We start from the raw sequence: 18,193 nt of genomic DNA, 5'->3' as shown, positions 1-18,193 counted from the left end.
AAGCATTCCCCTTGTAAACCATTATGCAGTGGTATGCGTAGGATATGGGAGGTATGTAGGTAGTGTGATAACAGCATTGTATACTGTCCTCCTTTGCTGAATTAGAGAAATACAAGTTTTAGAAAGTCCAGAACAAGGTGCCATATGATGCTGTGGTTAGTTTTGCTGAAGTGAAACTCCTGTTGCTCATATTAAGGCCTGATGCTGAAGCATGTTCATGTGACTCCAGATTTTTGGATCATGATCAATATTTCACAACTTTCAAAACAAGAATACCTTGTGATTTTAAATGTCATGTGCAGTTTTGCAGCCCAAAGAGGGGGTAAAGTAAGGACTTTGCATGGGCGTTGTCTGTTGTGGGTGTGAGCTATGGACAAAGAGTCAGGAAGTTGGAATAGCTTGCTCACAGCTCTATGGGTGTGTTTGTTTGGATCCACACGTGACAGCGGATCTGGGTTCAATTAGCAGCCTGGTTCCTTTATTCATTCTATGGAACTCATCAGGAAAATAACCCCTTTTCCAATTCGATAAAAAACTTTATGACTCAAACACAAAGCAACACCAACATATACAAACACAGCAGAACTTAATTCAACACAGTGAATTTCAGCATCTATAAAAACTTGAACTGTGCATATCACTGTGCATCCGTAAAGGTTTTAATTTCACTCCTAATTGTGGAGGTCTGTGTGATGTGTTTTCAGATATGGCCCAGCAGTGCACTGCTGACATCTGCTGTCCATTATCAACTATCTTCATCTGTCACGCAGACCAAATGTTACAGCTACAGTTAGAGGCCTTTTAATAAAACTCCAAGTGACGCGCATTTCATATCACGTAATGAAGAAGACATGCTGCATTTTTTGCCATCGAGCTTTGATGGTGCACTCTTTCCAAAACAGTTTTGGATTTGACCCCAGTTGTAGTGTTTAGTGTAGATAGAGCAATGTTATCCAGAGATACTGTTTTTAGTGCTGTTATCCCTTTGAGCGTGGTATTCTTGGCATGTTAGCTAATTAAACGTCTGTCAGTAGACTCAGTTTACACCCTTGGATATGTTTGCAGTTAGGTATGTCGACTTTTGTCCTGCTACAGTTTCAGTTTCTAGGTTGCAACAGTGATGTGGAAATCAGGAAGAAGGAAAGTTTTTGAAACAAAATATGACTCATGCCACAAAAATGCTGCTCTTAGAACACTTTGAGCTGGTTAAGACTTCAGGGGAACCCTTTGCATGTGGCACTTTTGATTTTCTGTTGAATGGAAGCTGTATTATGCGTTCAAACAAAAGCTTTGCAGTAAAGCACTTTTGAATGAACTGGACACGCTTGAGAGACTGTTTAAACTCTGCCCACACATGGCACCAGAGGCAATTAGACTGAATTGCATCCCAGACATGCCACTGAGGTTCTCCATGTTTTCATCTCTGAAATCCTGCCCGGTGCATATTTGTGTGATTGGTTAAATGAACAGCTACAGTGTGCTGCAGCTCTGTGCCTTTCATTATGGTGGCACATCATGTCAGTGTTGTGACTCACACGGACCGTTCTCAAATCGAGAAGCTTGAATTATGCGGCTGATCTTTCTGGGAAAGAAACTGAAAGAAAAAGAGAGACATAGTGAAAGTTTCAACTCATTCTGTCACACCAACGCATGCTAATAGAGTTGTGATTTGGCAGGAAAAGTAAGATCTCCTGCGTCTGTTTCTGCTGCTAGCCAACAGTAATGTTTTCATCTAAACAAGGTAAATGATCTTAGCTGCCGTGCATCTTTAACTGCTGTCTTCGCTTGTGAAATCACCTCTAGAACATGTCGGTCTACATTTTACAAACTAGGACATAAACACACCAAGCAAACATTTTGACAGGAAGTGTGCCACTGAATGAAACTTGAGAATACAACTGTAATTTAGTCATGGTTTTTGCATTATTTTTTTGTAAAATTATGGCACAAATTAGTCAGAAATCTGGATCTTTGTGACATTTGAAATTGAAGGATATGTGAAATCCTATAAGGGCTGGAGAAAGAGTGCAACATAGAGTGTGTCCAGGTTTAATGAACAACCAAAACCTCTCCCATTAGCCAGCAGTTTGCTATCTTCCAACATCCGAGTTTCAGTTGCCACTTTAAACTGCCATGTTGGCAAGTACAAACTATTTGATATCAAATTTAACCGTCAGTCTGTTGCAACATAATGACTAGAGGCTGAACAGTGAAGCAGAATCAGAAATCCGTTGTGGCAGATTAACAGTTAAGCCACCACAGGCCAAACAGAGCGATCGATAACATGTGGAATACATTGAGGGTTTGGTCAAGATGGTTATGACATTAGTCATTTCCCAGGGTACATGTCGGGTCTCATAAGAGAGGCTGACTAACGTGATGTAAGATTTGTGAGAAAGATGGAAGGATTGTTACACATTTTCCTGAACCTCCACGTGTTCAGTTAGCCTTATTCTGAAGTTCCTCCAAATATTTTAACCCTCACTTTATACTCTGTTTCCTCAAGAGAATCTTAACCACCTGCTGAGACCAGATTGTTTATTACATAGACAGCAATGTTTACAAAACGGAACTTCTGCACTATATAGGTGAAGATTGAGACGAGATATATTTCCCTCCCTCAGTGCAAGCTTAGAATACCTTTCAGCTATGCGTCCTAACATGAGCAATGTGTGTGTGTGTGTGTGTGTGTGTGAAAAGCATGGTGAGTTCAGGAGTCATGAGTGCCTCACATAGGGATGTTGATGGAGGAATTCCCTGCGATCCTCTGTAAGTCTCCTTCATGGATTCCTGGTAAAGCCGCCCTCTTTTCCCTATATGACATCCATCTGTCGTGTTCCTGTTTCACAGGAGTAGCCGGTTCTAACTCTCCAGACGCCGTGCAGGAATTGCTTTTAACATGACAGAGAAATGGAACCTGTTGTCAACGCTAGAATTGACAAAGCCATATGCATATATTAGAAGTTACTATATTTAGAGAATGTTGTGCATTGCTTGGATCCCAAAAGCAATAGAGCATGAACGAGCAGCCGTGGTCTCATAGTGCCCATCACTAAACTCTGTACGAGGATCATCTGATTTAGCAAATATTCCATCATCATCAGCTCTCAGTTTTCATATTTACTGTTGTTTGTTGCTATTTCTGTCCACTTAATGTTACTGCCAGGGCTTTTTCCCACAATGATGCTGAACATATCCAATTAATCTATCTCATTCACACTTTCAGTCAGGGTTTATTTCAATTTATTCATTTTTCTCATCAGGGGAATAAGTTGAAATTTGCACATGACTAAAAATCAAAGCAGTAAAAATGGTAATAGTAAAAGTAATTCTATAATAGATAAGACCTGGAATTGCAGAATTGTGTTACTGTGATTGTATCACACTCAGTGGTGGGAAAGTACTGAATTACATTACTTTTGCTTGTAAAGTGAAGCATTACGTTTCCTGAATGTAGTAACTGCATTATTGATCAGTTTCAGTTCCTACTTGCACCTTGATTAACTCAAACATGCAAATGAGCCTCGTTCTCGTCATGACATTTTTCAACTAAATGCTCGTTGGCCTCATTTCTCCAACTCTTTCACCAACTCTGCTGTTAGCTTTGTGGTATTACTTGATTGAAGGTATAAAAGACACATTTTTCATAAATGTTGCGTATGTATATGTTTGTTTTCTGGCAATTACATCACAGAGGAGTGACACAAGAGCAATTTCACAAAAGATGTTAGAAATTACCTTCTGTAGAGAGTAAATAAGTAAAGCAATGCATTACTTTAAAAAAAGATAAGTAATGTGTAATATTTTCCTTTTTTCAAACAACATCCTCAGTACTGATCACAGTCCATCACATATTGCATTAGGTTGTGTCATCAGTTAATAAACCATGTGTTTAATGATGTGATGCTTCTTGGGGTATAACAGTGCTGAGTCTACTTTTACATGTACCGACAATATTATGTGGAAATGATCACTCTGCCATATGTTATACTGCACTGAGATCTGTTTTCTGGCTGAGAGCTGTGATTTAATATCACAGAATAAACCTGCCTCCGTCATCATCAAAGAGAGGGGCAGGGAGGGAGGGCGGGAGGCTCTGCTTGTGTTTGTGGGGGGGTGTCTAGGGGGCGAGTGAAGCCAAGTGCCCCGCCACAGAGCTTCCATCAGTTTCTAACTGTGACACTGTGTGATCATCTGGCCCTGGTGGATATTTATAACCCTCAGTCAGCTCCAGCCCTCTCACCCCCTGGCCACCCACCCCTCGCAGCCCTCTGAGCCCCCTCGCGCCTGCCCCCTTCCCCAGGCTTGGCGTGTCGTCCCTCCTCCCCTGGCCACCGGAGAGCAGGCTGACGGATCCAAGCAGCAGGCGCAGCCTGTCAAAATTCAAGACAAGGGAGAAACAAGGCAGTTCAGAGAAAACAAACAGGAGTCTCTCCTGTCCTCTTCATTAACCCACTGCCCAGCTCTCGTCTTTCTTCGCCCTCGTCCTCCTCTTCCTGTCTGTACCGTCTCTTAGATGAAGATCATACCTGGTAGGTTAACAGAGTGGGGCCTGTTGTGGTGTGTCCGTCCGTGTCTGTCTGTTTATGTGGCTGGCTCACTGTCGGTGTGTTTTTGGCAAACGTTCTGTGTGAAGTCTTGTTGGGTTCCCAACTGGTGCGCACACAAACAGGACAGAGACACACACAGTCACTGTTAACCAACAGCAACCTTCAGCTACTGCAGCAGAATCTATTCCATATATAAACTTGTCCACAATGTGACTGACTCCAATTATGAGTACGGTTGGCTGCCTTCTCTATTTTCCTTTATTCGATGGTATGTGGATGTGAGTGGGTGAAGACAGGGATCACGGGGGGTGAAGGGTCAGTGGGGGGTTTGTTCACCCCTCCTTCCGTCTTGTGACATCTGATGGATGTCAGCAATCAGCAGTGAATTTAAAAGATTGCATTTTATTCAAAATCTTGCATGGTGTGTATGTGTGAGTGACACAGTTGAGTGTGTCTGTCTGGGCTATTTCAGATTGCTGTACAAACATAGCCACCTGCTATTGTCCAGCACAAAACTCCTCATCTCCTGAAGTGCATTAGCTGTTGTTTCTGAAACTAAAGACAAGATGTACACTACTGTTCAAAAGTTCACACTTTAATCCATGTGCTAACATAACTGCACAAGGGTTTTCTAATCTTCAATTATCCTTTCAACACCATCAGCTAACACAATGTAGCATTAGAACACAGGAATGATGGTTGCTGGAAATGTTCCTCTGTACCCCTATGGAGATATTCCATTAAAAATCAGCCGTTTCCAGCTACAATAGTCATTTACCACATTAACAATGTCTACACTGCATTTCTGATTAATTTAATGTTATCTTCACTGAAAAAACTGCTTTTCTTTAAAAAATATGGACATTTCTAAGTGACCCCAAACTTTTGAATGTTAGTGTATATTTCCTTAATGTTGCTGCATGACCTATCCAGGTGAAGTTAACATACTAATCATTTTTGTTTCATTATGTTCAGTAATAAGACTTTTGAAGGATGTTGTAACTATCACAAAATCTTTTCAATTTTGACATCAAAACAACCAGGACATTATGTACATAATTGCTTTCTTGGGTGTGATCTTGTTCCTTTGAAATTAGTCATCAGCCAAGAATGCAAACAGCAGACCCATCCCAGGTGAAAACATGAAATAATTACCACATGGAATTCAATGGAATGAGTCACAGTGGTGATCAGATGATCAATCACATCAGATTATAGAATCAGTCAATCAGTGACAACATTAATTATTTTTCTAGTTTTGTGTATTTTAGGAGAGACAGTGTTTTCTAATTTGACAAGCAGTTTTAGGAGGTACTACAGAAAGGTGCTCATGTAAAACGTAACTGTGCCGAGTGCATTAACTTTCTGGTCTGAGCCATAAAGGTCTGGAAACAGCTGAACAATCAAGAGAAGCAGATCTGTCGGTAATAGTTTCAGGGTGGGGAAAACAGCAGGAATTCCTGCTTGGGGTGTCTTTTTTAAAATGTCCCTGCCACACCCACGCTGTCCCACTGCTCTTCCACCCCCCTGATCTTGAAGGCCCACCTGTCATGACAGCCTGAGCTCGTCTCCTTATCCCCTCTACCTTAACTCCCTCTCCGTCCCAACAAATGCTTGCAAGCCCCCCAGGACCTACTCTCCCTGCCCTGGTGGTTTTGGGGCACTTAGTCAGCCTCATTGTATTCTGGCGCTTGAGAAAACACAAGAGGCAAGGTAAGAGAGCTGCAGGCTGCAGGACACTGAAACAAAGTGCTTTCATAAAAGGTTAAATAAGGACAAGGTCTCAAAGCAATGTAGCTGGATGCCAAAAGAAGCGTTTGCTGTATGTCTTCGTCTCTCTGTGTGAAAAGTGTTTAGCTCAGTAAATGCTGATTTTGATTCTAATATTAACTGTTTTCAGCTGCAAGTAGCACATGTATTTATTGTGTTTATACTTTGTTTTATTGCTACTCATCTGAGGAGGTCACATTACTGAATCTGTGAGCTTCCACAGCTTCACGTGTGGCATGTTTACCCTCTACATTAGTCATGCGCAACCTTGAAACATGTCAGTGGTGCCACCAGGCTTTAACATGACAGTTTCTTGCTGCCATGTTGCCGCCTGCTGATTAAAGAGTCTGTTCTTACTTGCAGCTGTAGAGCGATTAACCCTCATTACACTCAGACAGCATGAGAGACCTTTGATTTGGCTCATGTTGCACTGTATTGTATGCCCCGAGACATGTCAGTCTGATACGTCACAGTGTAGAGATTCAAACCAGCTCTGGCTCCACCTAGCTGAACTGATTTTTGTTGTTGTTGTTGGACTGCAGAACAGCTGAGAAGAAGTGTTGTAACGTCGCTTTTCTAAGGTCCCTCCCAAACCTGTCCAGTCATGTTGGGTTCAGGATCAAAGGCCTGTATGTGCGTTCTTTCTGAGGATTGTCCCAGTGTCTCTTCAGTTAGTGGTTTAGTGCACCTGCTCAGTTAGACCTACTGTCAGTCCCCTAACTGCCTGTGAGCCTTTGAAACAACAGACAAAAGAGATGAGTCCATGTCTGTGTTCAGTGGTAACACTTTGATGACTTCATCTTGGATTTACTCTGGACAAACATGACATGTATGTACACAAAGCTCTCAACAGATGGTGCAGTCTAATACTAAATAATAATTAGTTTGATCCTATGACTTTACGCTGGTCTTTGCTGGCAAAATTACTGATAAAATCCTCAGTAACTCTAAATTTTCAACCATATTAGTAGCATTGCTCAAGGGATCGCATTACAAGCTGTTCATTGGTCAGTCCACTGACTTGGTCTTGGCTGAAATATCCTAACAACTATTGCAGACTTTGGTTTTGGATGCAGAATCTTAATATTTTCTTATGAATTGCATACCCAGAATTGATAATTGTATGCTGTCGGCAGTGACTGTTCATTGCTGTTGTTATCATCATATAGTTTAAAATGAAAAGAGCAAGGATGTCATTTACGCCTAGTGTTGGTGAGATTTCCTAAATCTAAGATAGCTTTTAAAGGAAGATTGCTGTTTTGAAAGGTAATAAAATTTAAGGAAACTGGGCTGAGATGTACAAACCCCTGGCAGAAAGATTTAATGTCATTTCACTTGGCCAAAATGTGCATAAACCAACTATGAAAAATACATTGTCCTATACATACACTACCGTTCAAAAGTTTGGGGTCTCTTAGAAATGTTCTTATTTTTGAAAGAAAATAATTTATTTAATGAAGATAACATTAATGAATCACAAATCCAGTCTAGACATTATTAATGTGGTAAATGACTATTGTAGCTGGAAACGGCTGATTTTTAATGGAATATCTCCATAGAGGTACAGAGGAACATTTCCAGCAACCATCACTCCTGTGTTCTAATGCTACATTGTGTTAGCTAATGGTGTTGAAAGGCTCATTGATGATTAGAAAACTCTTTTGCAATTATGTTAGCACATGGATAAAAGTGTGAGTTTTCATGGAAAACATGAAATTGTCTGTGTGACCCCAAACTTTTGAACAGCAGTGTATATTTTTTGCAAGTACTGCAATATCTTGCTTAAATATATTAATACCATGTAACTTTAACCACCGAAGACTAGTATTTGATGGACATAGCATCACATTTTGCTAATTTTGTGTTTTTTAAACTGACATTTGGTCCTATAATGTCCCCTATAATGTTTCATTGTTCCAGATACTGAAGCGTTAATGCAGCTGCTGTCCTTGGTGATCTGTGCTCTCCAGTCCAGGCCCGTCATGGGGCTTTCTGGTCTTAGCTGTCCCCTTTCCACTGGCACCCATTCTGGATGATGACAGCTCTGTCCTCCGTCCACTCACAAGCTCCTCAGCTTGAGCTATCACTTAAAACACCAGTGGGCTTTCATCCATGTCTGTGCGCTGTTGGTTCAGCTTTTAGTCAAATGCAGTAGCTTATGCTGGGCTGCGTGTTCAGAGGTGGGAACACGGATGCTGACATTCCCCTCTGACCACGTTGGAATGGGGTCATCTGAAAGGTCATAAGGAAGGGGGCGGGGCGATGTTAAACTGTAAATATCCCGTGTCACAGTCTAGGTGCATCACTTTGCATTTTCTCGCTAAGCTGTGACCTTTCATCTGTTTGTTTTCCTGTTTGTCAGGCTGCCAAAATCGGCATGTCAACTCCAGGGGGTCCCAGCAGGATATATGGTAGCAGGTTTTCTTGGACTCAAACTTAAGGTGCTACAGCGCCACGATGTCTGACTTTGCATTCACACTGAGTGAAGCTGTTAATGGGAAGTTTAATTGCTTTGCATAATTGGTCTTGAAAGAATTTACATAGCCCGTATTCTCATGCATAACAGGCTGAACAGGTGGTTTCTACTGCAGTTCTCTTATACAGGAGCTAAGAGCTGAGAATGTGTTAAGACATTCTTTGCAATCAAAGTAAGGTATAACTTCCTCACTGACATGCTAAGGACATGAGTGCCATTTACTCTCATGCACAGTGCAAAAAAAAATGCTTCTTTAGAAATGACTGCTGGACCCACACGGAGCTGTGTGGGCTGTGGTGGTAGAGTTTTGGCTGTATCTTTGGCGTGGTTTGTGGAAAGGCCAGCATTCTTCCTGGAAACTGCCTAAACTCCCACTCTGAAACAATCCAGATACTTCTTACTGTACTGTGCACCGCTGTGTGTGTTGCTGTTTTTTTCCAGTACTCATGAGTGGACATAAAAAAGCCTCGATGGCTTACAACCCTGTGGTTGCTGCTGGTGAACCAGTCGACATGAGTCATAACAAAAACAATGAACTTAGGCCTCAGAGGCCCAAAGATGTATTTGGTAACAGTTTTAGTCTTATGGGAATAGTTAACACAACCCTGAGGAGCTCTTACAGGCTGTTCATGTAGAGCTGATTTATTTTTGAGCAGCACTGGGACCCTGGAAACACATCCTGTGCTGTACTGGGAGTTTATTTATACCCCTTGTGACCTCCATTAGTGATGTTGCAATTATTCTTGGTTCATATAGCACACAGTGGCATCAGCAGTTTGTTTGAAGATGCTAATGCGTCTTGTCACTTCATGAAACATGTTTTTTGTGTGAATTTGTAGTCACTTATATTCTACACAACATCTCATCATAAGTTGTTCTCATGCCTCTCACTTTTTCAGGCAGTGCCTGGGTCCAACCTGTGTTCTGTCAAAATCAGAATTATCACTGCAATACAATCTCTGATGAATATGTTGAATACATGTGTCTAATTTACAGGAATATTTGAAAAATATGTGTATTCACTTTCTGTCATGCTTACATAGTTAGATAAGATCAAAATCCCTTTCATATTTGTGTGTTATATATGAAGCTAGAGCCAGGGACTGGTTAGCTTAGCCCAGCATAAAGACTGGAAACTGAGGGAAACAGCTAGCCTTACTCTGCCAGAAGAAATAGTTCTGCCTGTAAAATTACAAATTGAGCTTTTTGAATGTAAATTTTTGCAACAATTAAACAAGGAAGATAAAACATGTTACTTTAGGAGGTGCTGGTAGGATCTTTGTCACCTGTGGATAGAGTCAGGCGAGCTGTTTCATTAATAAAATATAGCAGCAATTGTTCTTTATGCCACACCCTAGACATAGATAAATGCAGGATTTCTTTTCTCTCTCTCTATATATATATATTTTGTAGGGTGCAATAGATCAGTTCCTGTTTTTTGTTAATTTATACCCATGTTGCCAACAAATATGGTGGACTATTTAAATCTGAGGCCATAGATCTGCCGGTCAAAGTAAGTTGCCAATTCAGTGTAATTTAGTTCCACTAAATATCAGTACACTCTTACCATGTGTTGAATTCACCATTATACCCAATATTACACTTACAGCTTAGCAGCAAAAAATCTATATTTCCTAGTGGTCACAGAAGGCGATATTTGCTGTAAAAAACACAACAACTAGTTCAACTTCCAATGCTGCTCTGAGTGATTGGGGTTAGTGCAACATGTTGAGTTCAGAGAGCTTCGTGTGTGACCCTGGGTCAGAGGCCAGGTGTTGTAAGAAGAGAACGCATCATATTTAGCTCACTTTCCCTTTTAAATGTGACTTAGGAAAAGCTCAGCTGTGCGCTGTCGTAAATTGTCACATCCTAAAGTTGACTGGCGACGGTAGGTGCGTGTGTCAGCCTGAGTATAGCGTTTCTTTTGACTAGACTTGGAGATCTTAACACTGTCAGGGCTGACTTCTGTTTTTCCATATTCAAACATATTCCATCATTGCTCTTGTCGTGGAGCTGAGAATATGTTCAGTTTGTACATCTCCAGATTGGTTCCAGAAAGCCTTGAGGACACTGAAAAGATCCTAATTTATATATTATACATGATCAGAAGATCCTCATGTCTGTTGCTTCAGGGCGACATTAAAGCTGCCAAGAAACGTAACAGAAGTCACAGAAACGAACACACCCACAGGCTCTCAAAAACTTTAATTTTCATTGTATCTATGTGCAAAAACACAGATTCTGAAAAAAATGACAGATATTGTTTAAAAAAACAACATTAGATCAGCACAGATGTGAGTTGTTTTTGGGTGAGAGTGTAATACAGCACAGCTGTAGGTCCAGTCTAGTCTCTATGGTTAATGGTTAATATTAGATTATTATTTAATTGTCACTCTGGCTGGAAATGTGTAGTTGGTGCTAATGTTTGAGAATAGATTTACAGCCTAAAACAACAATATGAAGCCTCTAGGCTTGATAAATCAAGGGACAGTAACTCTGTTTACAGTTATTTTGTCATACCTGTCGGTTATCTTTCGTTTTGTCCAGAAATGAGAGGGGCAGGGCTCGTAAACTGGCTGTCAGAAAGTTCTTCCCGTTTCTGCTCCTCACACCACCTGGTGCAGCTTATCTGAAACACAGAGGCTGGCCAGCTACTGGGTGGGATCATGTTAGGTGTGTTTCCATTGGGATCAAGATGGATGCAAACTGGAAGCCTAAACGAGGGAATTATCTGCATGAGATGAGCTCTTATGGAGAACGAATCAGATATCTGTACACTAAGATGTGTTGTGTAGGTGAGTGGGGAGACTTGACTTATGGACTGTATGGGGAGGAGTTTGTTTAATGGATCTGTAGTGTAGTGTTACTAGAGAGTCATGCTCAGAGAGACTGAAGGTTGTAGATAAACTTTGCATTCTCCCTTTGAACTCTTGAGTTATTTAGCACAACAGGCTTCCTGTTCAAAGTCCTTGGAATTTAAAGTATCGCTTGTATTACTAGTATTTCACTAAATTTAGCATAAACAAACTTTGGATAGAGGTTCAAGGATATTTTATGATTCATTATTTAGAAGATAGGTTTTGTAGTACTACTACTACTATGCATACAACTGCAATAATAAATCATCTCACAGTGGAAAATTGTGGAAGAAGTTGTGCATCTCCAAACATGTTTAATTATTAACTCCTTGGAACATTCAGTAATGTATAGCAGCAGCTGCAAAAACAATACAATTAAATGTATCTCTCACCTGTTTTATGATGGGGGAGGGACCATAGCTGTGTGTTTCTAAAGACGAACAGTGAAATGTAGCAACATTTCTAGTGAAATAAAAAATGCAGCTCTTTAGATTGTCTGGAGTTACAGTAAATGCCATCTGTTCAGTGTGTATTGAGGTTGTCTGATTAAAAGCAGAAGCTTATCATGATATCTCACTTTGAATGAGTAACTACAGCAGATATTAAACCGTCATTATGATCTGCTTATTGCAGTAGTGTCTTTATAGTGAGGTTTCCAAGTAGTAATCCAACTATGAATGTCGGGTTTTATCTAAGATAAGTTTGTACAGTTCGACAATGAAAGCAATTCCTTGTCACACGTAGATTAATCATAGCAATCTATATATTTTCAGATATCAGTTAATTATCTTTTTATAAATTCTATAATTTTCTGTTTTCATTTCTTATAATTGTGCATGGTAGTTGTTAATTCATTATTTGCTGTTTATAATTTATGCATTTAAAATGAGAAAAGCACTCAGAGAGTGCTCCGCCAAGGCTGTTATTTCTCCCATATGGCATTGTCAGAAATGCAGCATTTTTTATTTATTTATTTTTTTTAGAAATCCTTCATTTGTTTATTAATTATTGATGATCAGAAATCATGGCACTATAGAATGTCACCATTTAATATAGATGTATCCACAAACAAAATGACCTTGCGCAGAGCACAGGCGTGTGTTATGCATGTGTACATTATGTACGGATACTGAATCACATGACCTAAATATGTAGCAAGTAGTGGGAATTGATGGGACTCTGAAACACCCCCACAATTTAATCACCTGTTCCTTGTAAAATGTCAGACGGATAAGTCCAGATAAGTCCACAGTGGTTGATTTGTTGTAAGATCGTGATGCCGTGCAGCTATCTTGGCGTGATACGGAAATCAGTCTGGATCCACAGATCCGATTCCCTGAAAATTTCATCCAAATCCGTTGGTCCGTTTTTGAGTAATGTTGCACACAGATGGAATAACAGAAGGACAGACAGACAAACATACGCCGATCGTCACATAACTCCACCGCGCACCTTGGAAAGTTTACCTGTAACAAATGTATTGTACAGTTGCTGTAGTGTCTGGGTTTACCACCAGATGGAGCCTTTAGCTATTTTTTGAGATGGAGTTACAGGTGTGTTTGCTGATCTCCTGTAAGAGTTGCATAAAACGAGTGCACCTCCCTACTGTCTAACTGTTAACTGTGGCAGTTGGAAGAAGGAGTCCAGCAGCTGTCTGGTTTAGTTAACTCACCGAGGCTCATGCAAATGCTAAAGTAGGATTTCCAAATGTTAACACAAGCAAGGAACTGATGGTGTCTGCCAGCAGAGAGCAGCTGAAGCTATTAACACTGCTCTTAATGTAATTGGTTGATTTTGCCAACAGTGAGTGTGAGTGGTTAAAAACCTTTTTAATCATTAAGTTAAAAAAAAAGTTTGTGTCAGATCATTGATTGTTAACATGTCTGAATTTCAGTTCAGGAAACAGTATAAATGAAATTATTAAATCCATATAGAAAAGCAGTTTATATTGATATTGCATGTATATAGGATATCTATAATGACACTGTGAGAAAATGTTTTTTAATGTTTCTTTTTATATTTCTATATTAATTATAATGTCTCTTCATAGTTCATAGCTTCACAGATGCAGACTGCACCTGTTAGGTGTGGTTGCGCTCTGGCGCCATCGAGTGGCCACAATATTTCACTTTCTTCTTCTACAGGGTTAAAGTAGTGTGGAGTGTGGATGACGGTGTTTTCCTTTCTACGTCAAATTGGTCCGTTATTGGAGACTCCGCTGTCTCTGTGGCTAAAAATACAGCCGTGAGTCAGAATCACTCACAGTTGCCACTTAAACACATGGTGCTGTATGTTGATGGTCGTTGTCATAGAAACATCTATCAAGTTCCCTTTTTGTTCCAGATGTACATGGTTGTTTGGAAAGTGTTTGGAGACAGCACAAGGACATGTTGTAATGATGGATGTATAGATCACAAAGAAATGACTACGCTTCGGTTCTTGATCCAGATTGAAGATAAATTATTTATTAGATCATATGTTTAATACACAACAATGTGCTATCTGTCATTTCATTAAGGGTGATAATTTACGTATTACTGTGACATAAACTGAGCCTCTTTTGTGCCATTAGCTTTTTTTTTAAATCAACAATCAGCAATGTTTTTCTCTTCTTTGTTGTTGATAATTGATATAGTCTGTGTTCAGCTTAGAGCTGAAACATTTGGTTGATTATTCAGTTGTTATTTTATTGTCAATGACTTATTTATGCCATGAATTCCTAATATTAACTGGTTATAGTTTCTCAGTTGTTTGCTTCTCAGAATTTACTGCTTTTCTTTATCCAGTATAAAAATAATTCTGCACTTTTGAATTTAAGTTGCACCAAAAGAACAAAGAAATTGATTGTTAGATTAATCAAGATTTCAAATAAGATTTTCTGGCAGCATCAGTTCAGTTTAGCCTTTCAAACCTTCAAACTGGCGTGTAAGCCTTTTTTTCCTCCTCTATAAACGATACAATTTTTGTTTTTTGGTTTTTTTTGTGATTGAAGCTTAACAGCAGTAAACAAACAGTAGAGCAATATTAGCTTCTTCATACTTTTATTCACTGAAGTGTGAAGAAAACAGCGGAGGATGTAGATGTAGATCTTCAGATTAAAGCCTTAACACAGTCAAACCACCTAAAAAGAACTTTACCCTGAACTTATTCTAATTTTAACCTGCAGAGGGAGACACATACTGTTTTAAATGTTATGTGCCAGTCGGACCACAGCTCTCTCAGCTATTTCTCCATCATCCTGTTGCATTTGCAGTTATCCAAATTAAACATTAGTAACTGCCACAACCCCAGATGTGGGGCTTTCCACCGAGGCCTCCTAAGCTCAGCTCTGAGCTATTTTAAAACTCAGCTGCTGTGTCTAAATCCAAAGCCTTGTTGAGTCTAAGTTAAATTGGGTTTGCAGCTTCATTGTGAGATCTAATTTTGACATCATCATCTAAAGTCTGCTGTCAGGCCGGAGATTCATGTCAGTGATAAGTTGACCGTGTGTCATGGAACAGCTATGACAAACATCCCTGTGATTAGAGACTGTTATGTCTGAGCTGAGTGAGTTTTTAACTTCTCCCATGTCACAAACTGAACGTTCTTTTAAAACATCATAGATCAGTTAAGGTATCTACATGTATCTAAATTATTAATTTGAATGTAAAAATCCTAAAAATGTCAAAATGTCTAACATACAGTTACTTGCAGTTTTGGTTTTGCAGTTTTTCCTTTTACATAACAGAATTAGAAATAGAGTGCTTTTTACCTGATGTATTAAACACATGTAACGGCCAATTTAACACAATTATATTTAATCGCATAGCCTCAGTGCTCTCATTAGCTTTGCTTGAATGAAAAACAGGCTGCACTAACAGTATATTTCCAGGAGTATCCGTCTGTGTTTTAGTTTTATAATTGATTTTCTTTGGAATAATTCACCCAAGTTGCTTAAAAAAAGCTGACTGTTAAATTTGATGTTTTCCTTTTCCTTTCCTTTGCTTCTTTATGAATCCTGACCTTCAGAAGCACATCCATGCTGCCAAAGATCCATCTAAACACTGCATGTCATTGGTGACTAGATGCTAAACACAGCAGAAATCTGACCCAACACATGCAGTGATTCAGGGGGCAGCTGGCTTGTCCAGCCTCCTCCTCTTCCTCCCATTTAACCCTTCACTCCTCTTCATTCTTACATCAACTGATGTGGTAATCATAGGTGTGTTCTGCACTGCTCCTAGTTTTATGAACATTCCTCTCCATAAGGTGCGGTGTCCATATATTGCTTTACACTTTCAACTGAAGAGACCCGGGGGTTAGAGCGAGATAAATGGGAGATGAGAGGTAATCTAGCCTGAGAGAGCAAATCCTTTCTGCAGCTTTTTTATCTGCTTCGGTGGAAGGTGTGGTCTGTCCTCCCTCCGCCTAAACCCTCTTATTTGCTCTGCAGTTCAGCACTTTCAAAAACCATAATGACACATTCTTAGAATTCTTTTGTCCTCTAATTTGCTCGCTTCGTCGTCCCCGGTGTTTATATTCGAGTTGCTTCAGTCTTAAGTGGCTGCAAGCTCAACCATGTGTTTGTCAGTATCCATTAGAAACACATAAACAGCTATATGGGTAGCATAATGTGCTGCTCTGCTTCATGTAGGTGGTTAACTACACAGATAAATACTACAGTTAAAGCTAATTTTAAAGTTTAGCTTTTGCTGCTGCCAGATCCATATTCTCAGTCTTTCCTATAGCTTTACTGTAGCTGCAGGAAGAAGCCAGTTGTTGGAAATCATTACAGATGGGACAGATTTGGGAAAAACATTGATTTCTCTCTGGGAGAAACCATAAAAAGAGAGTCTCTGGGAATTGTTGGTTTCAGGACCACAAGCACTCATTGGATGGAACGTCCCAAACCATGACGTTGGCCGTCACATTTGTTTATTGTAATTATAAGACAGGAACTTGTCGCACATTTATGTCATGTGACAGGTGTGTAGGAGGGAGATGAGCATAACCAACAGTTTAAAATAGATTCCTGCACACTGACTCACTTGCAAAAGTTAATTTATTCACCACGTTTCAATGCTAGACCTTCATCAGGCCAATGGTTTATGACAAAGAGAAGCCACAGCGTGAGGGAAATGTGGTTTCAGACTGACAGCCACTCCCTATTTCAGATGGCTTCTCTTTGTCATAAACCATTTGCCATATGAAGGTCGAGCACCCAAATGTCACAAGTAAATTTGTTTTTACAAGTTGGACAGCATGCCGGAGTTTGTTTGGAACTTTAATGGAAATTACACCAAACCAGCTTTCCAATGAATGAGCCATACTCTCAATGCATTTAGGCCTAGTAGTGCTTTGGGCTAAATGCACACGCAGCAATGTTATCATGCAGGAATGTGCAGGTGTATGTTCATGTTTGTGTGTTGACCATTGCTAATTCGCACTAGACACAAAGTAGAGTTGAAGATTATGGGAATGTGAATAGTTTTGCAGGTATTGTTTTCATAGATGTAGATTTTCACCTGGTATTAATGGGAACATGGATGCCTAAAACTCATTTCATTGCAATCCATCCAATAGTTGCTGGGACATATTACAATAAAAACCTAAAATTGTGCCATCTAGCATGGCACCAGAGATCACAAAAGTCAGTCATGTTCACGAACTTTGAATGTTTGTGCAAATTTTTTCTGGCAATCCATCATAGTCTGTGATCTCAAACTTGGCTTAACCCAAACTTTCTTCCAAATATAACTGGTAGCCATTGAGCACAGGTGTATTGTTGGGTTTGACGCTAGCAGCTGTTGCATGTAGCAGCACTGCTGAAAGCAGTCTATTGTATCAGTCAGAATGTCTGCTAAATAATGCAAGAGCGCTGTGGGAAGAGGAAGGCCGACATCCCCATAACTTCCATCAAACCTCTAAGTTGTCATTTAGAAAGAAAAATACTTTCTCTCCATATTTTCGCAATGCTCTCCCTGCTCTTCTAAAAAGCCTGAATGTTCCATCTGGTTTTGATGAAGCCAGATGAGGGAGCAGAGTAATAAGCATGTTGAGACCTTAATGATATGTCTCCTTTTGGGAGAAAAGATCCCATGACTAAGATGTTCCACACTTTTCTGCACCATCGCCTGTTCCCATTTGACTCCCCTGCTAGTGTTTCCCTTGAGGTTTAGAAATCCAGCTAAAGGAGGTGTTGGTTCGTGTTCCACTGCCAAAACATCACTGAGGGCTCAGTTACTGCCTCTGCATCTCAGATAACCCAGAAAAGCATATCTTTTCTATTTTACATTAGCACAAGAAAGGTATTTTTTCTCTTCTTATTCATTAAAGTCTAATATTTACCAGCTATTTCTATGATATTACAGTTTGTAAAGTCTCTGGCTGTGTTTCCTCTTTCAGATTTAATTGCCTGCCCGCATACCACACCTTAATTCCCTAGCTTGCCTAGACATTGTATGGAATTACAAAGGTGTGTCTCCAAATTTGCTAACGTGGCTCCAAATGAGTCAACACATAGCACACACACACTCACACTGACACATTAAGTGCCTTCA

General features: G+C 39.9%; 1 protein-coding gene across 24 annotated transcripts in view; it reads left to right on the top strand.

Moving 5' to 3' along the window:
* plecb (plectin b) overlaps window positions 1-18,193 on the top strand; it is a 142,441-nt gene that overhangs the window by 81,820 nt on the left and 42,428 nt on the right. Inside the window, exon 1 of one of the 24 annotated variants that reach the window (XM_055013436.1) lies at window positions 4,359-4,532. The exons of 22 other annotated variants lie outside the window; for them this stretch is intronic. In XM_055013436.1, the coding sequence (XP_054869411.1) occupies window positions 4,517-4,532 (16 nt within the window). In that variant the 5' untranslated portion in view covers window positions 4,359-4,516. Of the gene's footprint in view, window positions 1-4,358; window positions 4,533-18,193 lie in introns of those variants that run through there. One more of the 24 variants, XM_055013438.1, reaches the window with a different exon arrangement.

The sequence above is a fragment of the Amphiprion ocellaris genome, chromosome 9, assembly GCF_022539595.1.
Source record: "Amphiprion ocellaris isolate individual 3 ecotype Okinawa chromosome 9, ASM2253959v1, whole genome shotgun sequence".
NCBI classification, from domain to species: Eukaryota; Metazoa; Chordata; class Actinopteri; family Pomacentridae; genus Amphiprion; species Amphiprion ocellaris.
The sequence above is the reverse complement of the archived record's forward strand: the minus strand, read 5'-3'. Positions and strand labels throughout refer to the sequence as shown.